Consider the following 24,052-nt stretch of genomic DNA (forward strand, 5'->3'; position numbering starts at 1 on the left):
TTAATTGTTCTCCATGGTCAGGAAATTTCTCCTTCATTCCGGGTTTCTCCTCTCCTTGATGAGTTTCCATCCGTTGCTTCTTTTCCTGCTTTCAAATGCTTTGGAGGGTATCTTCCCGGATGTGACCCATTTAAAGTTATGTCTCCTTGATCGACAGGCGAGAAAAGGTCCCCACGGATTGAATCTCTCCTTCCGGGTTGGTGTTAAGAGGTTGCTTGCTTCTCCCTCTCCGACTATGTGACTCTGCAATGTTTTAAATCTGCCGCTTAAGAAAGCCAGCCCGCTTCGTCACGACATAACAGGCCGGGCAGGGGGCTTCAGACCTCCAGGAAAGCCCATCTTCAGATGATGGACACTGTTGGCTTCTTGAGAACCAAAAGAGGGTTACTCGAACCATGAAAAAGACCCAGGCAAGAGAAGGTTCTGGACACACGGACTGGCGATTCTCCTGAGAAATGAAAAGAACATTTCAAATCAGTGATGCAACTTTTTGTGCTTCTGCGGAAGGAAATCGGCCAAGGCAGATTTTTCGGACCCAACTGGGACTTTTTTTTTCTTCTTAGAATAGAGGTTGGATGTTTTCCTGCCACTGGGCTTAACCCAGAAAATTCAGATAGTCCTCGGCGTACGACCACAGCCGAGCCCAAAATGTCCGTGGCTAAGCGAGACGTTCGTTCAGTGAGTTTTCGCCCCATTTGACGACCCTTTCTCACTCCAGTGGTTAAGTGGATCCCTGCCGATGTTATGTAAGTAACACGGTTGTTAAGTGAATCCGGCTCCCCCCCCGGTTGACTGTCAGGAGGGTCGCAAAAGGGGATCACGCGACACCCCTCCCCCAGGGACAAGGCAACCATCACAATGACGAGTCATGCCTCTGAATTTGGATCATGTGATCATGGGGATGCTGCAACGGTTGTAAGTGTGAAAAAGGGTCATCGGTCGCTTTTTTCCGCGTCGCTGTAACTTTGAACGGTCACTAAATGAATCGTTGTTAAGTCGAGGACTACCTGTAGCCTTCCTAGTGGTTCCTGCAGCGTATAATCAGTGGGGGACTTTAATCTTTTGATTTAACCCAGTGGTTCTCAACCTTTTTAATGCCGCGACCCCCAACCAGTCGTAAGTTGAGAACTATTCAACCAGTCGTAAGTCGAGGACTACTCAACTGGTGCAGCCCCGTTTGCAGAATGGGACTTTTGGCGGGCTCAGCAGTGTAGAGACAGCCTGGATAATTCCTATTGGCTTTGGAAAGCCAATAGAATTAGACTCTATTCAAGAGAGTCTATCCTATTGGCTTTCAAAAGCCAATAGAAGAAAAGGGAGTAGCACAGCTAAGGAAAAGGGGGGAAAAAATGGCGGACTGCGTTGTTTGGCGACCCCCGTGAAATGGTCGTTCGACCCCAAATGGGGTCCCGACCCACCGGTTGAGAACCACTGATTTAACCTTTTGCCTAGACTGGACATCTACTTCCGCAGGTGGAACAGCAGCATCCTCAGTTTTTCCCATCTCTGGTTACCTAGTATAAACTCTGGTTTGCGGCCGCATTTCTGAGACCGATATGCTGGAGAAGACCTGCACGATCTGAGACCAAATTCTCTCCCTCGAACAGCAAAGCCTTCCTTCCTTTTTGCTCACAGCGCTTACAGGCCTCCTTGAATCTGAGGCAATCCCAGCTGTACCGTCACCATATGTCCTTTATAATGAAGGACAGGTCCTATGTTTGTACTGATGATGTTGCCTAGTTGGGTCATGAGACATCTGCAAGAAAATCACTAAGCTCAGAGAGCACCAAGGATCCCATAGTCCTTTTCTTCTTCCTCCTCCTCCTCTCTGCAAACCCCCCTCCCTTCTAGCACTCATGATGTTCTCTAGTTGGGTCATGAAACGTCTGCAAGAAAACCACCCAGCTCAGAGAGCATCAAGGACTCCACAGTTCTTCCTTCCTTCCTTCCTTCCTTCCTTCCTTCCTTCCTTCCTTCCTTCCTTCCTTCCTTCCTTCCTTCCTTCCTTCTCCTTCTCCTTCTCCTTCTCCTTCTCTTTCTTCTCCTTTCCACTCCCTCCTAACACTGATGATGTTTCCTACTTGGGTCATGAAATGTCTGCAAGAAAATCACCAAGCTCAGAGAGCACCAAGGACACCTTAGTCCATTTCCTCCTCCTCCTCCTCCTCCTCCTCCTCCTCCTCCTCCTCCTCCTCCTCCTCCTCCTCCTCCTCCTCCCTGCAAACCCACCTCCCTTCTATCACTGATGATGTTCCCTAGTTGGGTCATGAAACGTCTGCAAGGAAACCACCCAGCTCAGAGAGCACCAAGGACCTCACAGTTGTCTTTTTCTTCTCCTCCTCCTCCTCTTTTCCCTCCTCCTTCTCCTCTTCCCCTTTCTCCTTCTCCTCTTCCTCTCTGCACTCCCTTCCAGCACTGATGATGTTCCCTAGTTGGGTCATGAAAGGTTTGCAAGAAAACTACCAAGCTCGGATAGCACCAAGGACCCACCAGTCGTCATTTTCCTCCTCCTCCTCCTCCTCCTCCTCTCTGCAAACCCCCCTCCCTTCTAGCACTGATGATGTTCCCTAGCTGGGTCATGAAACGTCTGCAAGGAAACTACCCAGCTCAGAGAGCACCGAGGACCCCAAAGAATGATATATTTCAGCTCACCTGACACCCACTTGTATGCAGCTGAAGCTTCTGCTAGCCTCGATCTCTTCTTCATCACCTGTTCTCCATGCATGCTTCTATTGATCTCACCAGGGCATCACTTCTTCGTCTTTTCCAACTCCAGCTTGCTCTTCCTCTTCCTCTCTCCTCGTGCTCAGCTCCTGCTCACGCAGGTACACCTGCCGAGGACAACTGAAAGTGCCCCAAAGTGATTTACAGCCTCCTTTTCAAGGTTTTGCAAGAGGGGAACGGACAGACACCGTGTCCACCCTGACTCTGGACATCGTGCTTAGGACCTCTTTTCCCAAAGCTAGACGATGCTTTGATGCCCAGCAGGATCACTCCACCGGTGGAGGTAATCCCATTAGCATTGGATCTTCTTCATTCGCCGGACCGGGATCTGGAGCCTCGCCAGCCGATGCTGATCTTCCTCCTTCAGATCCCAAGGGATCCATGGGGATCACTTCCACAGAAGGGACCCTGGCCTGCCTCCAAGGAGCGCTGCGGGATGAAAGGAGATTTAAGGCACGCACCAAGTTGGCAGCCCTACGTCGAGAAGAGGCTGGCAGCGGCAGTCAAAAAGACTGGCTGAATGAATGAATGAATGGAACCCCTTTATTCCATTTGGAAATTGGGGTGGCTGTGCTGACGATCCCTTGCTTTTAACTGGGGTGAGGCAAGGTAAAACTACAGTAAGGATCGAACATAGGGGTGTCCAACTTGGCAGGCTGAAGATATGTGGACTTCAACTTGGCAGGCTGAAGATATGTGGACTTCAACTCCCAGAATTCCCCAGCCAGCACAGCTGGCTAGGGAATTCTGGGAATTGAAGTCCACGGGTCTTAAAGGAGCCAAGGTTGCACCTCCCGATCTAAAATAAAATTCTTTAAAAGAGTTGAAACATGAAACAACCCCGCTGTCTATTGTGCCTACGTTTGGACACTGCTTTTCTTTTTCTTTAGGGAAAAAAAAACACGACACAAAAAATCCCTTTTGCCTGTTGCGGATAAATTTGGACCCTGCCTTTATTTTTCTTTAGGAAAAAAAAAAAAAGACATCGCTGCAGTGATTAAGAACTCTGTCTTAAAAAAGGCCCCAATATATTTGCAGAGATAAGAAAATGGGGCAGGAGCAGTTAATAATAATAGTAAAGTTGGAAGGGACCTTGGAGGTCATCTAGTCCAACCCCCTGCTCAGGCAGGAAACCCTACACTATTTTGGACAAATGGCTGTCTAGTCTCTTCTTAAAAACTTCCAGTGTTGGAGCATTCACCACTTCTGGAGGCAGGTTGTTCCACTGATTAATTGTTCTCACTGTCAGGAAGTTTCTCCTTAGTTCTGGATGCAAGTATTCCAAGTGTGGCCTTACCAAGGCATTGTAAAATGGTATTAATACTTCATGTCATCTTGATTCTATCCCTCTATTAATGCAGCCTAGCACTGTGTTGGCCTTTTTGGCAGCTGCAGCACATGGCTGGCTCCTATTTAAGGGATTGTCCACTAGGACTCCGAGATCCCTCTCACAATTTGGACCCTGCCTTTATTTCTCTTTAGGAAAAAAAACAAAACCACATCGCTGCAGTGATTAAGAACTCTATCTTAAAAAATGCCCCAATATATTTGCAGAGACAAGAAAATGGGGCAGGAACAACAGTTCAAGGAGACAGATTTGGACTTTGAAACGGCAAGAGTCGGAAGAACCAACCAATTAACCCCTGATTTTGGAATTACGGGGCCACCACAACGGGGAAAAAAGCACCAGACCTGAAGGAATTCAAACCTCTTCTTCACAAGTTCCTGCGTCCCGGGAATCCCAAGTGGGTGATTCCCAAAGACTGGAGAAATGCAGGATGGGAATTTGAGGGAGGGTCCCCATATAGCTGGGTTTGGGACAGATTGAGCCAAGGGACCTATACAAACAAGAGTTTAAAACAGTATTTCTCAAGCTTGGCCACTTTAAGATGAGTGGACTTCAACTCCCAGAATTCCCCAGCCAGTGTGCCTGCCTGGGGAATTCTGGGAGTTGAAGTCCACCCATCTTAAAATGACCCAGATTGAGAAACATTGCCTTAAAGCCTGGGTTAAACAAAGCCAATGAGCTCCAGAAACCATAGAGTCTGTTATCTAGAGAAGCCAGACCCGGGGGAATTCTGGGAGTTGAAGTCCACCCATCTTAAAGTTGCCCAGATTGAGAAACATTGGCTTAAAGCCTTGGTCAAACAAAGCCAACGAGCTCCAGAAACCATAGAGTCTGTTTTCTAGAGAAGCCAGACTCCAGGGAATTCTGGGAGTTGAAGTCCTGTGGGGAAAAATGCATGCACAGCAAATTGGCTGTGCTTCCCCCCCCCCACAAACCTCATAACCTTTTGATACCCTTTGTCCCAGTGAAGCAGCCAAAAGGTCATCCCCTTTTGACTTAATGCCTAAATAGATAATATGCTTAGTTCCGTCTCCTATCTCTTCCTGCCTTTGTTAGTTCCTTCTTCTGTTTGCTCTTCACCTGGTCTTTGACCACGTAATGTGTTACTAGAAAATAGTTGCTTACATCAGTGGTTCTCAACCTTTTTAATGCCGTGACCCCTGACCGGTCGTAAGTCGAGGACTACTCAACCGGTCGTAACTCAACCGTTTGCAGAATGGGACTTTTGGCGGGCTCAGCGGGGCAGAGACAGCCTGGACAATTCCTATTGGCTTTTGAAAGCCAATAGAATTAGACTCTATTCAAGAGAGTCTCTTCTATTGGCTTTCAAAAGCCAATAGAATAAAAGGGAGGAGCACAGCTAAGGAAAAGGGGAAAAAAATGGCGGACTGCGTTGTTTGGCGACCCCCGTGAAATGGTTGCTCGACCCCAAATGGGGTCCCGACCCACAGGTTGAGAACCACTGGAATAGAAAATAGTTGCTTGCATGAAGACATTTTCCAATGAAGAAACCTTTTGTCAGCGTCTAATGTTAAAGCTGGTGTATGTAGTAAGTATATAAGAAGCAATAAACTCAGAGTTTGTCAAGATGTGTCCTGCAGCTTCTAACTTCTGCTCAAGACATGCCTTGTGTCTTTTTCTTAGCATCTTACAAAGTCCATCCATCTTAAAGGGGCCACACTGCTTTAAACCCATTGCCAATATTAAAAATTAACATAGCCACAAAGCTTACCGGGATCTTGCACAATAGCAGTAGTACACGAATCCTGCTGATAGGATGACCGCTATTAAGAGAGAAAAATGAATTAAAATGAATAATCATTCCTAAAAAGTTCTCCGTTGCAGGGCAGCCTAATGTCAAGTCAACCCCAGTTCTGGGCACAACAACACGGAATGCCGACAAGCATTCCACCTTTGTGAAGGAAATGAACTACAGGTCGTCTTTGCTTACAACACTCGTTCGGGGACGGTTCGAAGTTACAACGGCATTAAAAAAAGGGGATTACGACCATTTTTTCACATGCATCCCTGTGGTCACGTGATCAAAACTCAGATTTACGACGATGGCAGTGGCAGCCCAGATTGACCAGGACTAAGTTAAGAGGCCGTATCAATGTCTTAAAATAAAATTTATTTAAATAAATCAAACACAGCAAAGCGCACTAACTCCACACACCCCACCACAATTTAGGCTCAAAACAGCCAAGAATGCCTGAACAGGGATTAAAACAAACAAACAAACCCAAATCCAGATGCTAAATGCAATTGCCAAAACGAGAGCCTTTTCCATTGCAAAAGATGTTAAAAAAAACGGACTAGGTTTTGACTAGGTTGGAGCCAGACTTTTAAATTTCATTTAATTTAATTTTACTTTTGACAGTCTCCTGTGTCACTCCTAGGGTGAATTTTTGGCGCCCGCAGGGTAAAAATCCTGTTTTTGTGTAAGTAATTAAATCTGCCCATCCAGTTTGGAGGGCTGCTGAAACTCTGTGTATTATTCAGGAACATTCCTTACCAAAAAAAGGAATTCCAATTTTGAAGTAATGAGAACCTGCAAGGAAGGAAGAAAAAAAAAAAAAGAATATTAAGGAATTAAAAACGGCTCGCCCCTTCTTTTCATCGGCAAGAAGCTGCAAGCTTTAGCTTTTGATATGCTATTATTATTTATAGTGAATGCAAAAACATGCACGTTAGAAGCTTGTTTGTGGGTCCTTGACTTGACTGTCGTAAGTAGGAACCATTACTGTTTTTCCACACTTAACGACTGTTACAGAATCCCCAAGGTCACTTATTCAAAATTTGGATGCTTGGCAACTGGCTCATCTTTATGACATATTCTTCCCCCCCCTTCATTCCTCCTTCCTCTTCTCCATCTCCTTCTCCTCCTCCTCTCCGCAAACCCTTCTAGTACTGATGATGTTACCTAGTTGGGTCAGGAAACACCTCCAAGAAAATAATCAAGCTCAGAGAGCATCAAGGACTCCACAGTCTTTTTCCTCCTCCTCCTCCTCCTCCTCCTCCTCCTCCTCCTCCTCCTCCTCCTCCTCCTCCTCCTCCTCCTCCTCCTCCTCCTCCTCAAACCCCCTTCCCTTCTAGCACTGATGATGTTACCTAGTTGGGCCAGAAAAGGTCTGCAAGAAAATAACCAAGCTCAGAGAGCATCAAGGATCCCACAGCCTTTTTTCTCCTCCTCCTCCTCCTCCTCCTCCTCCTCCTCCTCCTCCTCCTCCTCTCCGCAAATCCCACTCCCTTCTAGCACTGATGATGTTACCTAGTTGGGTCAGGAAACATCCGCAAGAAAACAATCAAGCTCCGAGAGCACCAAGGACCCCACAATCTTCCTCCTCCTCCTCCTCCTCCTCCTCCTCCTCCTCTCCACAAACCCCCTTCCCTTCTAGCACTGATGATGTTACCTAGTTGGGTCAGAAAAGGTCTGCAAGGAAACCACCAAGTTCAGCGAGCACCAAGAACCCCACAGTCGCCGTCATTGTCATCGTCGTCGTCGTCCTCCTCCTCCTTCTCCTCCTCCGATCCACGAACCCCCCTCCCTTCTAGCACTGATGATGTTCCCTAGTTGGGTCAGGAAACATCTGCAAGAAACCCACCCAGCTCAGCGAGCACCGAAGACCCCACAATCAACCCTGAGCTGCAAATATTCTCTTCTAGCGATACAAGGCGAACACATTCACACGGGGAACACCCAACTCTTCAAACTAAGAGGACACACTCCGGTCATGAAGGGTTAATGCGGACACGCCGAAGGCGGCTGGGGTTAGAAACACGCGTGCATGCCTGGAACAAACCTGTAATGCTCTGCCAAACGCCCGTATCAGTGGGATCTGTGGTATTTCCAAGCGGGCCCTCCGATGGTGCAGACGTAGTTTGTTGCGGTGTCCACTGTGTGTTGATATTTTCGTCTGGGGAAAATGGCGTCCTGGTCGGGGAGGGGGTTACACTTTTGGAAACTGTGCCCGTAGTCATCCATCCACCCCCTGAGGTGGCTGTCACCGTTGACCCAAGGCTATCGGAGGACGGCTTCGCTGTCCCACGCGGAGGGGGTGCAAAACTTGACGTCTCCACTACTGGTGAGGTGGTCTGACTTCCATACAGACGTGCAGGGACTCTCCCTGGATTTGTACACTGGATCTGTGTAGGTCGGGCAGTTTCTACTTGTACAAATATGGGATGAAGTAAAAATTCTTAGCCACATTCGAGGGCAGATCCTCACGTGGTTTTAGTTTAGACAGAGTTAGAGATTAGTAACGTCAATCCTCAGGCAGCTGCTTTACAGAAGGGGACAACTCGGCGCAGCTGATTCGCGACAGCCAACTTGATGTGGGACAATCCACTGTGGACCATTCAATTCTTCGATATTAGTGTAACTTCTGTCTCGCAGCGAGTTGTCCTGTGGCAAGTTGGCTGAGGTGAGTTGGTGAGTTGGCCAAGGTGAGTTGATGAGTTGGCCAAGGTGAGTTGGTAAGTTGGCCAAGGTGAGTTGGTTAGTTGGCCAAGATGAGTTGGTGAGTTGGCCAAGGTGAGTTGGCCAAGGTGAGTTGGTGAGTTGGCCAAGATGAGTTGGTAAGTTGGCCAAGGTGAGTTGGTGAGTTGGCCAAGGTGAGTTGGTGAGTTGGCCAAGGTGAGTTGGTGAATTGGCCAAGGTGAGTTGGTGAGTTGGCCAAGGTGAGTTGGTAAGTTGGCCAAGGTGAGTTGGTGAGTTGGCCAAGGTGAGTTGGTGAGTTGGCCAAGGTGAGTTGGTGAGTTGGCCAAGATGAGTTGGTGAGTTGGCCAAGGTGAGTTGGCCAAGGTGAGTTGGTGAGTTGGCCAAGGTAAGTTGGTGAGTTGGCCAAGGTGAATTGGTAAGTTGGCCAAGGTGAGTTGGTAAGTTGGCCAAGGTGAGTTGGTGAGTTAGCCAAGATGAGTTGGTGAGTTGGCCAAGGTGAGTTGGCCAAGGTGAGTTGGTGAGTTGGCCAAGGTGAGTTGGTGAGTTGGCCAAGGTGAGTTGGTAAGTTGGCCAAGGTGAGTTGGTAAGTTGGCCAAGGTGAGTTGGTGAGTTGGCCAAGGTAAGTTGGTGAGTTGGCCAAAGTGAGTTGGTAAGTTGGCCAAGGTGAGTTGGTGAGTTGGCCAAGGTGAGTTGGTGAGTTGGCCAAGGTGAGTTGGCTGAGGTGAGTTGGCCGAAGGGACTAGGGAGATTCTCAGTCCTCCAGGTCACAGTTGTACTGAAGGTTTGATGGTTGACACGGTGTCCCAGAGAAGGACATTCCCCCCTTCCCCACTCCCTGGTTCCCAGTGGAATAAGCACAAAAAGAAGATCTCCTACCTCGGGTGGTGTGGCTTTCAGTCGTGTCCTCCACAGCCAGGTCTTCGTGGGGAAGAAAAGGGAAAGAGAAGACAAGGGGTTGATGGTCATCAAACGAGCTTAGGATGAACTCTTGAGTGCTACCTCTGATTAAACCCTCAAGTAGTAGATTATTTTAAAGAAAGGACAGCCACAAAGAACGAAGATTTCAAAAGCCATCAGCATGGTAGGAGCATAGCTGCTAAAGGTTATTATTCTATCTTGCTCTCCTCACCACCCATCTATTCTATTCTATTCTATTCTATTCTATTCTATTCTATTCTATTCTATTCTATTCTATTCTATTCTATTCTATTCTATTCTGTTCTATATTTCTATTCTATTCTTCTATTCTATTCTATTCTATTCTATTCTATTCTATTCTATTCTATATTTCTATTCTATTCTATTATTCTATTCTATTCTACTCTATTCTACTCTATTCTATTCTATTCCATACTTTCTATTCTCTTCTATTCCTCTTTCCCCTTCTCTTTCCTTCCTTCTTTCCTTTCCTTCCTTTTTCCTTTTCCTTCCTTCCTTCCCATCTCATCTTTTTCCCTTCCTTCTTCTTTCTCATTTCTCTCCTTCCTCCCTCCCTCCCTCCCTCCCTTCCTTTTTTTCCCTTTCCTTTCCTTCTCTTCACTCTCTTCTAGCACTGATGATGTTGCCTAGTTGGGTTATGAAATGTCTGCAAGAAAACAATCAAGCTCAGAGACCACCAAGGACCCTGAGATAGATGTATTCTCTTCTATTAGAAAAATGTCTTTATGGCTTTTTGGGAGCTCTGCAAAGAGGGGACCCAGATATTAAGGGGGGGCAAGGTATCCCAAAGATGGAAGACCATCACGGAAAAGGCTCCACCAGACAGCCTTCCTTCTGCGCCAGGATCTTCTCATCACCCAGATGTCACCAGGCTTAATCCAGAGGACACAACGTCAAAGCTGCCCAAGACCTCAGCCATGTCAACTTTTGAAAGTAACAACCCCCCCCCAGGTGGAAGCCAGGTGGCCCTCAATTCAACTTTCATAGTAGCTTCGTTTTCGTGGGGGACCTTAGATGCCTGATGCAAGAAGATCTAGCAGGAGGAACTACTCATGATTCAACATCAGACCATATTCTGAGCGTCCCATCACAGAGGAAACTCATCAGATGAACTGAAGAACCTTCCTGGATGATAAGCAAAACATTTCCAAAGTTGGGTGTGTGTGTGTGAAACCAAGAAGGTCCAGGTGCCTATTGGGAAAAAACCCAACCTTGGAGACAATCATGACCAGGATGATTGAAAATCTCCATAGACATCAGATGAAAGTTATGGAGCTACCACAGCCGAAGCAGTGGTCCCCTTCATGCGATGGGGCTACAACCTGGCGTATCCTTCTCCCCATTCTTCTAGACCAGGGCTCTTCAAACATGGTGACTTGAAAACTTGTGGACTTCAACTCCCAGAATTCCCCAGCCAGGGAAACTGGGAATCGAAGTCCACAAGTCTTAAAGGTGCCAAGTTTGGAGACCCTTGGTCTAGACCAGGGGTAGGCAACCTTGGCTCTTTTATGACTCGTGGACTTCAACTCCCAGAATTCCTGAGCCAGCATGGCTCAGCATGGAAACCTCTACCTTTCTCCTCAGCGTGGCTGGCTCAGGAATTCTGGGAGTTGAAGTCCACCAGTCATAAAAGAGCCCAGGTTGCCTACCCCTGGTCTAGAGCCACTTTTGATGTCCTCCACTAGTCTGAAGATCTGGCTTTCTAAAGGTGTCCTCCACAGCCAGCCACCTTGGGGAGGTTGCTACGGGTTCTCCTAACCCGGGGCCACAATAAATACTCACAGATACAAACCAGTTGGGGTGGACTCCATCTATACTTCCTGGTTATTGCGTCTTGTTCACAAACAATGAGGCTGGACGTGCCGGCTTTCCTTTTGAAGTTCTCTAGGCAGGCGTATCGCAATTTGTTGCCGTGGCTGTTCTCATAGACAATGCGTGCGTTGGCCACCGGTTTGGGGACACCACATTTACCTGGGTAACACACACATTTGAGTGAGCTCACCCCAAAAGGCATAAGGGGACATCGTCTTAACACAGAGCAAAATTGGGAGGAAGTGATTCTTTGATTTATTTTCATGGATCTGTTCTTATTTCTTTATTGTCTTTGATTACTTTATTTCATATATTTATTATTATTTGTTACATATTAATTTTCCTTCCTTTATCTATTCTTCCCTATTGTATTTATTTTCATTATTTCGTCGATGTATTCCTGTTTTGTTGCTTCGTATTTTCTTATTCATCTTTTATTCTTTTTGATTATTTTGATTATTTCATGTTTATTATGTTATATATTAATTTTCCTTTATCTATTCCCTCTTAATGTATTTTATTATTCATTATTTCATATATTTCACTATAGTTTATTGCTTTTCTTTTCTTTTATTCTTTTTGATTTTCATGTTTCTTGTTACTATTTGTTTATATTAATTTCCCTTTATCTATTCTTTTTTGTGATTTTCATTATTTCATCTATTTCTTCCTATTTATTGTTATGTTACTGCTTTTCTTTTATCTTTTATTTTTTTTGATTTTCATATCATGTTTCTTGTTACTGTTTGTTTGTATTAATTTCCCTTTATCTATTCTTTTTTGTGATTTTCATTATTTCATCTATTTCTTCCTATTTATTGTTATGTTACTGCTTTTCTTTTATCTTTTATTTTTTTTGATTTTCATATCATGTTTCTTGTTACTGTTTGTTTGTATTAATTTCCCTTTATCTATTCTTTTTTGTGATTTTCATTATTTCATCTATTTCCTGCCACTTATTGTGTTACTTTTTTTTCTTTTCTCTGATTATTTTCATGATTTTTATCAAGCTATTACTTTATTCCTTTCTTTTGTACTTTTTGATTGTTTTCATGATTTCATCAGTTATTATTTATTATTATATATTAGCTTTCCTCTCTTCTTTTTATTGTATTTCATTGTATTTCATTATTTCCTCTATTTCCTATTATTTGTTGTTGCCTTGTTTGCTTTATCTTTTATTCTTTTTTCATTATTTTCATGATTTCATCAATGTATTACTCTTTCTTGTTTATATATTATTTGTTTTTATTTAGCTCATCTGATCAGCCTTCTTCTCTGGCCTGCCTAGCTCAGGGGTTCTCAACCTTGGCAACTTTAAGACTTGTGGACTTCAACTCCCAGAATTCCTCAGCCAACTGGCTGAGGAATTCTGGGAGTTGAAGTCCACAAGTCTTAAAGTTGCCAAGGTTGAGAACCCCTGGCCTAGCTGATGCCCAGGCAGCTTCTGTAGCTCAAGAGATTTGAACCTAATCTCCCCATAGATAGTCCAGTACCTTGGATTATATAAACCTATTTTAAGGTGGAAGAACAAAGATGGAAGGGACCTCGGAGGTCATCTAGTCCAACCCCCTGCTCAGGCAAGAAACCCTATGCTATTTCGGACAAATGGCTGTCCAGGCCCTTCTTAAAAACTTCCAGTGTTGGAGCATTCACTGCTTCTGGAGGGAAGCAGCTCCACTGATTGATTATTCAGCTCTACAGAGAATCATTAAAACTGCCCAGAATATTATCGGATCTCAGCTACCAGCCCCGGGCAACATCTTCAAATCTCGTTGTTTGAGGAAGTTGTATAACATTCTCAGGGACTCTTCCCATCCTGCTTACAATCTCTTTGGACTGTTGCCTTCTGGCAGAAGATACAGAACAATTAAAACTCGGACTACCACGTTTTCTGAATAGTTTTTATCCCAGAGCTATAATTGCACACAACAATGAACCAAAGGGCCACCATCAGTGAACTGTTGGATAGTATTACTTGGTCTGTTGTGTGGATGTTTGGTTGGTCTTAGGGGTGGGGAATTGTGGTGGGTGGGAGTGTGTTTGGGGATTATGCGTGGGGGACCTGGTCTTTGGGTGTCAAGTAAATTTCGTTGTATGTGTACACTGTGTATACACATACAATGACAATAAAGTTTATTTATTTATTTATTTCAATTGTCAGGAACATTCTCCTTGATTCCAGATTGCTTCTCTCCTTGATGAGTTTCCATCTGTTGCTTCTTGTCCTGCCTTCAGGTGCTTTGGAGGAAAGGATGGGATAGAATGACAGAGTTGGAAGGGACCGTGGAGGTCTTCTAGTCCAACCCCCTGCTCAGGCAGGAAATCCTACACCAGTGATGGCGAACCTTTTAGAGACCGAGTGCCCAAACTGCAACCCAAAACCCACTTATTTATGGCCGGGGGGGGGGGCAGGCGGGCGTGGCCCATTGGGTGGGCGTGGCTGGGGTGGTCATGGCAGACTGGGTGAGTGTGGCCAAGGTGAGCGTGGTCACCTCGATGTTGCTCGTGGGGAGGGACACCTGTGGGGGCCGGGCAGGGTTGGGGGAGATCCAGGGGGTCTCTGGCAGGTGGGGCGGTGGGCAGGAGGCTCGCCTTGCAGGGTGAGGCGAGGCAAGGCGAGGCAGGACAGGGGTGCCATTGCCGCAGGGCAAGGCAGGGCAGGGGCTGGGGTGGCTGCTTCCTGACACCATCGGCCCCCGCACACAGAGGCCAGCAAGCGCATGGGGGACAACGGTGTCCGTCAGCAGCCACAGCCTGCCGGCCCCTTGACTGGCGCACTCTGGGGCTCCGCAGCCCGCCCCCAGCAGTTCAAAGAAGCAGAGATGCAGTGGGTCGTGCCCGGGAAAAGGAGACCATGCGAGGCCAGGAGGGATGGGACAGGGGGGGGAGAGAAAACAGCCATGCTGGGATGCATCCGGCCATGTGGGACCTCGGTGAGTTAGTGGGCGGCTGGGTGAAGAGCGACGGTTGCCATCTTCGAGGCATGGTGCGCGTGCCCACAGAGAGGGCTCCAAGTGCCGCCTCTGGCACGCGTGCCCTAGGTTCGCCACCACTAACCTATACATTTCGGACAAATGGCTGTCCAGTCTCTTCTTAAACCCTTCCAGTGCTGGAGCATTCACTGCTTCTGGAGGCAGGTTGTTCCACTGGTTAATTGTTCTCACTGTCAGGAAGTTTCTCCTTAGTTCTAGGTTGCTTCTCTCCTTGATGAGTTTCCATCCGTTGCTTCTTGTCCTGCCTTCAGGGGCTTTGGAGAACAGCTTGACTCCCTCTTCTTTGGGGCAGCCCCTGAGAGACTGGAAGGCTGCTATCCTGTCCCCCCTCGTCTTTCTCTTCATTAAACTAGACATCTCCAATTCCAGCACTATTCTTCATATGTTTTAGCCTCCAGTCCCCTGATCATCTTTGTAGCTCTTCTCTGCCCTCCTTCTGACAGCCTTTTTTTTTCTTTTCTTTTTTCTTTTTTTGTTCTTCCTGTTTCACAACTACGAGGATTGCAATTATTTGATTTCCAGCAATGGTGGTTACCTAAGGAAGGAAGTGCCTTCAAGGGACAGGGAAGAAGCCTGACCAAAAGGACAGCCTCATGGCAAGCGGGCGAAAATCACGCTTGCAAGATGTGTGTGATCTTGCAGTCACAAGTTCTCCACCGCTTCCTCCTTTGGGTGAGAAGGGCTATCATTCAGAGAATCAGTTCTGCTTCCTACCTCCTTGACTCTGAAAACAGATCCTTAAAGCCAGGGGTCTTCAAACGTGGCCCTTTCATGACTCGTGGACTTCAACTCCCAGAATTCCTCAGCCAGCATGGACGATATAAGCCAGGGGTCTTCAAACTTGGCCCTTTTATGACTTGTGGACTTCAATTCCCAGAATTCCTCTGTCAGGATGGACCACATAAGCCAGGGGTCTTTAAATGTGGCCCTTTGATGACTTGTGGACTTCAACTCCCAGAATTCCTCAGCCAGCCTCCATTTTGTTTGTTTAGATTTAAGACAGGGGTCTTCAAACTTGGCCCTTTGATGACTTGTAGACTTCAACTCCCAGAATTCCTCAGCCAGCCTCCATTTTGTTTGTTTAGATTTAAGACAGGGGTCTTCAAACTTGGCCCTTTGATGACTTGTGGACTTCAACTCCCAGAATTCCTCAGCCAGCCTCCATTTTGTTTGTTTAGATTTAAGACAAGTCATCAAAGGGCCAAGTTTGAAGACCCCTGGCTTATATGGTCCATGCTGGCTGAGGAATTCTGGGAGTTGAAGCCCACAAGTCCTAAAAGGGCCAAGTTTGAAGACCCCTGCTTTAAAGGGACCGTTCCTCATCTCAGATTTTGGTACAGCTGAGAAATGGAAACACTACTGCATTTTGTTGCTTAAAGGGCCGGTGTGACTCTCTGCAATCTGAACCCTGTAAAACTGGAATTGCAAAATAGAGATTTCCTATGGCTGCTCCATCACTGGAGGTTTTTAAGAAGAGACTGGACAGCCATTTGTGTGAAAAAGTATAAGGTTTCCTACTTGAGCAGAGGGTTGGACTAGATGACCTCCAAGGCCCCTTCCACCTCGGTTATTCTGCTATTCTTTCTTTCTTTCTTTCTTTCTTTCTTTCTTTCTTTCTTTCTTTCTTTCTTTCTTTCTTTCCCTTTCTTTTTCTTTCTCTCTCCTTCCTTCCTTCCTTCCTTCCTTCCTTCCTTCCTTCCTTCCTTCCTTCCTTCCTTCCTTCCTTCCCTCCCTCCCTCCCTCACTCCCACCTTTCTCCATCACTGGAAGTTTTTAAGAAGAAACTGGACAGCCATTTGTCTGAAATGGCAACAGGTTCTCCTGGTTGAGGAGGGGGCTGGACTAGAAGACCTCCAAGATCCCTTCCAGCTCAATTCTATTCAGCACTTGAAGGGAGGAAGCACATAGATATGTAGCTGGTGGGCAATCTTTACTCCCTTTCCTACAAATCACGTGTCCTTTGAGGAAAAGGAGAAAAACATCCCTTTATTTGTATTTGCAAGAACTGGTTGGGGAAGGTAGAAGAGAGAAAGTTTTTTTTCCTCTTTTTTCAACGAAATGATTTCATTTCAGGGAAAAGGAAAGTGAAACTTTGCTCCAGATGAGGAAATCACGTCATGCACCTGTAGATTCAATTGCCAGATCATTGTGCTGGCTGCTGCCACTGTGGGAAAGGATCTGGAGAGTACTTGGGCTGGAAATAGAGGGGTGGGAGGGGGAGATGGGGGGGGGGAGAGGACACAGGCTTTGGAAGCCAGTGGGAAATTCCAACTCCCGATAGGACATCCAAATTTATTCAGTTGAAGCGCTGACCCTTTGGAAAAAGTGCAGAGAAGAGCAACTAGGATGATTAAAGGCCTGGAGACCAAAACATCCGAAGGACAGTTGCAGGAACTGGGCACGGCCAGTCTAGAGAAAAGAGGGACAGAGGGAGGACATGATAGCAGCCTTCCAGTATCTGAGGGGCTGCCCCAAAGAAGAGGCAGTCAAGCAGGGGGCTGGACTAGAAGACCTCCAAGGTCCCTTCCAGCTCTGTTCTGATTGATAGGTTTGGAGATTCCTGGTTTAGAAGAACGGGGAGAAGGCTTTGGCCGTGGTAGCTCCCATATGTTTCTCTGATGTCTATGGAGACTCTGAATCCATCATGGTCGTCTCCGAGGTGCTTTTTCCAAAAGGCAACTGGACTTTGCTGGGTCTTTTTTTTCCTTCCTTTGGAAGCGTTTCGCTTCTTACCCAAGAAGCTTCTTCCGTTCGTCTGATGAATTTCATCAGAACGTGGTCTGACGTTGAACCAGGAGGGGCTCAACCTCTTCTCCAAAGCACCTGAAGGCAGGACAAGAAGCAATGGATGGAAACTCACCAAGGAGAGAAGCAACCTGGAATTAAGGAGAAATTTCCTGACAGTGAGGACAATTAACCAGTGGAACAACCTGCCTCCAGAAGCAGTGAATGCCCCAACACTGGAGGTTTTTAAGAAGAGACTGGACAGCCATTTGTCCGAAATGGTACAGGGCAGGGATAGGCAACCTCGGCTCTTTTATGACTGGTGGACTTCAACTCCCAGAATTCCTGAGCCAGCCACACTGAGGGGAAAGGGAGAGGTTTCCAAGCTGAGCCAGGCTGGCTCAGGAATTCTGGGAGTTGAAGTCAGGAAATGTCTCCTTAGTTCCAGGTTGCTTCTCTCCTTGGTGAGTTTCCATCCCTTGCTTCTTGTCCTGCCTTCAGCTGCTTTGGAGAATAGAATAGAATAGAATAGAATAGAATAGAATAGAATAGAATAGAATAGAATAGAATAGAATAGAATAGAGTGGGGTGGGGTGGGGTGGGGTGGGGTGGGGTGGGGTGGAGTGGAGTGGAGTGGAGTAGAGTAGAGTAGAGTAGAGTAGAGTAGAATAGAATAGAAAAGAAAATAGAGAATGGAATGGAATGGCATAGAATAGAATAGAAATATAGTATAGGAAAATAGAATAGGAAAATAGAATAGGATAGGATAGGATAGGATAGGATAGGATAGGATAGGATAGGATAGGATAGGACCAGACCGGACAGGACAGGACAGGAAAGAACAGAATAGAGCTGGAAGGGACCTTGGAGGTCTTCTAGTCCAGCCCCCTGCTCAAGCAGGAGAACCTATCTATACCATCTCAGACACGTGACTGTCCAGTCTCTTCTTAAAAACTTCCAGTGATGGAGCTCCCACAACTTCTGGTGGCAAGCTGTTCCACTGGTTAGTTGTCTTCACTGTTAGGAAGTTTCTCCTTAATTCCAGGTTGTTCCTTTCTTTGGTCAGTTTCTAACCACTGTTTCTTGTCCTGCCCTCCAGTGCTTTGGAAAATAATTTGACCCCCCCCCTTCTCTGGGGCAGATAAAATAAAATAATAAAATAAGATAAAATAATAAAATAAAATATAAATTAGTTTTACTTTCTCTTCTGATTTCACAATCCAGTTTTCAGAGCCAGGAGTTTGGGGGGTTTCCCCACCCAAATACCAACGAAACCCAAACGTGATGTCACCGCCGCTAACATCGGATGTTTTTGCTTTGACAACAGATGGAAATGGAGCCATCTTTTCTCTATCACTTTTAGAGTTAGCTGATGCTGGGAGGGGGAATGTGGATGAGAGTCCAGACAAGTCATAACAACAATAACTCAGCCTTGGGAATCCAAGGTTGTTGTGATTTGGTGGGCTGGAGAGGAATCCCGTGCTAATTGGGGAATGTGATTTATGACTGTTAATTGGAGGAGAGAATTGTGCTTTACTACTTTGTGCCCAGGGGAGGGGAATTCAGATTGTGGCTTTAACTATTTAGTGCCAATACTTTGTTTCTCGAATAAAAGATTCTTTAAGGTAAACAAGGCCTCGAAGTTCTTTTGAAGAGTTTCATCTGACGCTAACTCAGCTTCTACACCCCACGCAGGGTCATAGAGTAGCCAGCCACCCCCTTCCCTATCGTTTGTAAAAGTTTAGCCGATCCTATGAAGACAGTCCTCGACTTACAAGCCCAAATTTTCTGCTGCTAAGCGAGACATTGGATAAGTGACTTTTGCCTCATTTTGTGACCCCATTTTGTGGGCACAGACATTAAGAGAAACGCTGCAGCTAATAAGTTACCGATACGATTGATAAGGGGCTTCCCCGTTGCTTGTCGGATGGTCGCCATAGGGGATCACGTGAGCCCCAGGGACACTGCGACCCGAAGTCAGTTGCCAGGCATCTGAACTTTGATCCCATGGTTGTGGGGATTGCCACAAGGCCAGCTTTTTCAGTGCCACTGTAACTTTGAATAGTCACTAAGATTAGATTAGATTAGATTATTAAAAAGTTTTTATTTTCCATTTATTCATACAAAATAATTCAATTAAAATAAATTCCTAACCATTGGTACCACCTGCCCATTCCCCCCAGGCTGCGTCCACCCTCTCTAAAGAGATTAGATTAGATTAGATTAACTTTATTGTCATTTTTTTCCTGTGGGCACAACGGCACACATTAAAAACGAAATTTAGTTGCTTGCTCTCAAAGTGTACATATACATAACACACATTTAAAACATGCTCTATACACAACGGTATGTATAGACCTACACCCTGACATATAAGTAACGTATAAACGGACTGTTGTAAGTGGAGGACTTGCTGCATTTTCCACAACTGGATTGGAGGGAGATTTTTTTAAAAAAATTCTCCCTCCCCAAAGACTTGGAAAACAAGAAAATCAATTTCTCTTCCGGCTTCTGGCATCTCACCAGCTCCAGAGTGAAAACATAACAGAAGATAGTAATGTCAACAGGGTAATTAACTGCAAGGTTGATCCAACCGGTCAGTCCTAGAGGAGATCAACCCCGACTGCTCTTTAGAAGGCCAGAGCCTGAAGTTGAAACTCAAGTACTTTGGCCACCTAATGAGAAGGAAGGACTCACTGGAGAAGAGCCTAATGCTGGGAAAGATGGAGGGCAAGAGAAGAAGGGGACGACAGAGAAGGAGGTGGCTGGATGGAGTCCCTGAAGCAGGAGGCGTGAACTTCAATGGACTCCGGAAGATGGTGGAAGACAGGAAGGCCTGGAGGAACGTTGTCCATGGGGTCACGATGGGTCGGACACGACTTCGCAAGCTATTCTTCAAGACGCCTGAAGGCAGGACGAGAAGCAATGGATGGAAACTAATCAAGGAGAGAAGCAACTTAGAACTAAGGAGAAACTTCCTGACAGTGAGAACAATTAATCAGTGGAACAACCTGCCTCCAGAAGCTGTGAATGCTCCAACACTGGAAGTTTTTAAGAAGAGACTGGACAGCCATTTGTCCAAAATTGTATATGGTTACCTGCCTGAGCAGGGGGTTGGACTTGATGATCTCCAAGGTCACTTCCAACTTTATTATTATTATTATTATTGATGATGATCATCGCACAGTCAGCCAGATGTTCATACTGGATTTGGCATTTTGTCTACCTATCGAGTCCTTACCCAGGACCTGGGATAGGCAGATGTGGATGTTTGATGGTATTACAGGTATCGTCGCAGGATGGAAGCAGTTCCTAGTAAGGCCGCCTTTGCAATTGACTAATAGCGAATTTGTCAATGCCAATGGTGTTCAAGTGGTGCTCCAGTTGTTTTGGGATTGCACCCAAGGAGCCTATTACTATTACTATTGGTCCATTATTATTATTATTATTACTACTACTACTACTACTACTATTACTACTACTACTAACTAAAAATAACAAATTCCTACAATAAGAAATTAGAATTTCTGATTTGGATGGCCAGGCAGGCTGATTTCAGTAGCTGTAATCCGTTGTTGTTTTAAAACAAAACTTCCTGTCATTGGTGACTTTAAAATGCCTCCCCAAATTTAAAAGACGGGACTATGATTAGAATATAGATTTTACCCTGTTTTTCATTACCCAAGGCAGTGAACATACATAATAGTCCTCCTATTTTCCCCACAAGAACCCTGTAAGGTGGGCTGGAGACAGAGAGACTGGCCCAAAGTCAGCCAGCAAATTTTCATTCCTGGGCGGAACTAGAACTCACAGCCTCCTGGTGATTGGCCCAAAGCCATTCAGCTGGCTTATGTGCCTAAGGCAGTATTAGAAATTGGATGGGGAAGGGACCCCATCCCATCCTCCCCCAGTCTCCAAGTTGGAAGAGAGACTTTTATCCACACACCAGGGGTTCTCAACCTTGGCAACTTTAAGACGTGGACTTCAACTCCCAGAATTCCTCAGCCAGCTTAAAGTTGCCAAGGTTGAGAACCCCTGCACCAGAGGGAGCTATTGGACCAAAGGCAGGATAGGATTCAACATAAGAGAATAAGAGGGTTGAAAGGGGCCTTAGAGGTCTTCTAGCCCAACCCCCTGCTCAAGCAGGAGACCATCTACCATTCCAGATAGGTGGCTGTCCAGTCCCTCCCTCCCTCCCTCCCTAATAGAATCATAGGGACCTTGGAGGTCTTCTAGTCCAACCCCCTGCTCAAGCAGGAGACCCTATATCATTTCAGACAAGTGACTGTCTAGTCCAGGGGTAGGCAACCTTGGCTCTTTTATGACTCATGGACTTCAACTCCCAGAATTCTTCAGCCAGCATGGGGGAACTATGGCCCCCTCATGACTTGTGGACTTCAACTCCCAGAATTCCTGAGCCAGCATGGGGGAAATTATGGCCCCCTCATGACTCGTGGACTTCAACTCCCAGAATTCCTGAGCCGACTCGTGGACTTCAACTCCCAGAATTCCTGAGCCAGCATGGGGAACCCCCCTCATGACTCGTGGACTTCAACTCCCAGAATTCAGCTCTATGGCCCCTCATGACTCGTGGACTTCAACTCCCAGAATTCCTCAGCCAGCATGGGGGAACTATGGCCCCCTCATGATTTGTGGACCAACTCCCAGAATTCCTGAGCCAGCATGGGGGAACTATGGCCCCCTCATGACTCGTGGACTTCAACTCCCAGAATTCCTCAGCCAGCATGGGGGAACTATGGCCCCCTCATGATTTGTGGACCAACTCCCAGAATTCCTGAGCCAGCATGGCTCAGCTTGGAAACCTCTCCTTTCCCCTCAGCATGGCTGGCTCAGGAATTCTGGGAATTGAATCCACCAGTCATAAAAGAGCCAAGGTTGCCTAGCCCTGGCCTAGTCCTTTTTTAAAGACCTCCAGTGTTAAAGCACCCACAACTTCTGGAGGCAGGCTGTTCCACTGGTTAATTGTTCTTACTGTCAGGAAATTTCTCCTTAATTCCAGGTTGCTTCTCTCCTTGATCAATTTCCATCCGTTGCTTCTTCTCCTGCCTTCCTGGGTTTTGCAGAAGAGACTGACCCCTTCCTTCTCTGTGGCAGCTCCTCAAATATTGGCAAGATTTATTTCTTTACGTTTTTTTCCCACATTTTTTCAATCCACCCATCTCCCTCAGAGAGAAAAAAAAGATAAAGATAAAAAGGAGAACTTGATTAGACAAACTTTTGCCCAGCCCAAAATGTGGAAGAATGTTCCAGAACTTGAATATTAATTAATGTTGTCATCTCGGGCTCCTGAACACGGTCTGAATTTTCAAGATGACGTCCAATCATTAGCAAAGCCCAGAACATATTTTCAACTCTGGATTAGTTTGAAAAGGAAGCCCGGCCAGGCATTTAATACAGATAGTCCTCGTTTTACGGACCACAATTGAGCCCAATGGTGGGGGGTTGTGAGTTTGGGGCCCTTTTACGACCTTCCTTGCTCCGGTTGTTAAGTGAATCGGGCTCCCTTATTGAAGTTGCTTGTCAGAAAGTGGCCAAAGAGGATCCTGTCACCCCGGGACAGGGCAAACCGTCGTAAATATGAGTCAGTTGCCAAGCGTTTGATCACGAGATCCTGGGGATGGCTGCAGCGGTCGTAAGTGGGAGAACTGGCCACAAGTCCCCGTTTCGGTCCTGTGGCAATTTTGAACGGTCACTAAATGAAATTGAGGAGCACCTCTGGTGAAAGCTGTGGCTTTGCCTTGGTGCATTTCATTCAGGGATCATAGAACTGGAAGGGAACTAAGAGGTCATCAAGCCCATCCCGCTACAAGTTACTACACCATCCCTAATACAGATGATTAACCAGCCCCAGTTTGGAGAAGAAGAAAAAAAAACACAGAAGGGAAAGGAACCACTGATTGGCCGTCTCTTCTGCTCAAGATGTTCTTCCTAAGAGCTAATCCAGTTGAGGGGGGGGGGTCCGACCTTGGCAACTTTAAGACCTGTGGACTTCAACTCCCAGAATTCCCCAGCCAGCAGCCTAGGGAGTAGGTTTTGCAGAGAGGAACAGGAGGAGGAAGACGAGGGTTGTTGGGTTGTTGCTCTCTAAGTTTGATTGTTTCCTTGAAGACGTTTCATGACCCAACTAGGTAGCATCATCAGGCTTATACATAAACAGAGAATAAATCCATTCTGACACTGATGAGGTTGGGTCACAAAACATCTGCAAGAAAACCACCAGGCTCAGAGAGCACCAAGAACCCCACAGTTCTCCTCCTCCTCCTCCTCCTCCTCCTTGCAAATCCCCCTCCCTTCTAGAACTGATAATAATAATAATAATAATAATAATAATAATAATAATAATAATAATAATAATACATTGACAAATTCGCTATTAGTCAATTGCAAAAGGCGGCCTTACTAGGAACTGCTTCCATCCTGCGACAAGATCTGTAATACCATCAAACATCCACCTCTGCCTATCCCAGGTCCTGGGTAAGGACTCGATAGGTAGAAAAAAAGGCCAAATCCAGTCTGAATATCTGGCTGACTGTGCGATGATCCATAATAATAATAATAGTAAAGTTGGAAGGGACCTTGGAGGTCATCTAGTCCAACTCCCTGCTCAGGTAGGAAACCCTACACCATTTTGGACAAATGGCTGTCCAGTCTCTTCTTAAAAACTTCCAGTGTTTGAGCATTCACCGCTTCTGGAGGCAGGTTGTTCCACTGGTTAATTGTTCTCACTGTCAGGAAGTTTCTCCTTAGTTCTAGTTTGCTTCTCTCCTTGATTAGTTTCCACCTGTTGCTTCTTGTCCTGCCTTCAGGTGCTTTGGAGAAGAGCTTGACTCCCTCTTCTTTGGGGCAGCCCCTGAGATAATGGAATACTGCTATCATGTCCCCCCTTGTCCTTCTCTTCGTTAAACTAGACATACCCAATTCCAGCAACCATTCCTTATATCTTTTAGCCTCCAGTCCCCTAATCATCTTTGTTGCTCTTCTCTGTACTCTTTCTATGATGATGTTCCCTAGTTGGGTCACGAAACATCTGCAAGAAAACCACCAGGC

At 46.1% G+C, this 24,052-nt stretch overlaps 1 protein-coding gene across 3 annotated transcripts in view; it reads right to left on the reverse strand.

The window, feature by feature from the left end:
- The window catches only part of LOC120309007 (interleukin-15 receptor subunit alpha-like), a 26,305-nt gene continuing 2,253 nt past the window's right edge, over nucleotides 1-24,052 (reverse strand). Inside the window, exons 2-8 of one of the 3 annotated variants that reach the window (XR_005556980.1) lie at nucleotides 11,235-11,423; nucleotides 9,390-9,431; nucleotides 7,876-8,238; nucleotides 6,588-6,623; nucleotides 5,805-5,856; nucleotides 2,664-3,153; nucleotides 1-448 (exon numbers count right to left, since the gene is read on the reverse strand). Coding sequence is in view for 1 of the 3 variants with exons in the window: in XM_039345779.1 (XP_039201713.1) it covers nucleotides 2,991-3,153; nucleotides 5,805-5,856; nucleotides 6,588-6,623; nucleotides 7,876-8,238; nucleotides 9,390-9,431; nucleotides 11,235-11,423 (845 nt within the window). In the remaining 2 variants the exon portion in view is untranslated. Of the gene's footprint in view, nucleotides 449-2,634; nucleotides 3,154-5,804; nucleotides 5,857-6,587; nucleotides 6,624-7,875; nucleotides 8,239-9,389; nucleotides 9,432-11,234; nucleotides 11,424-24,052 lie in introns of those variants that run through there. The other 2 variants (XR_005556979.1, XM_039345779.1) reach the window with 2 other exon arrangements.

Source organism: Crotalus tigris, unplaced genomic scaffold (genome assembly GCF_016545835.1).
Source record: "Crotalus tigris isolate CLP2741 ecotype Arizona unplaced genomic scaffold, ASM1654583v1 scf7180000017975.10810073628:1450386, whole genome shotgun sequence".
In the NCBI taxonomy this organism is placed as follows: domain Eukaryota; kingdom Metazoa; phylum Chordata; class Lepidosauria; order Squamata; family Viperidae; genus Crotalus; species Crotalus tigris.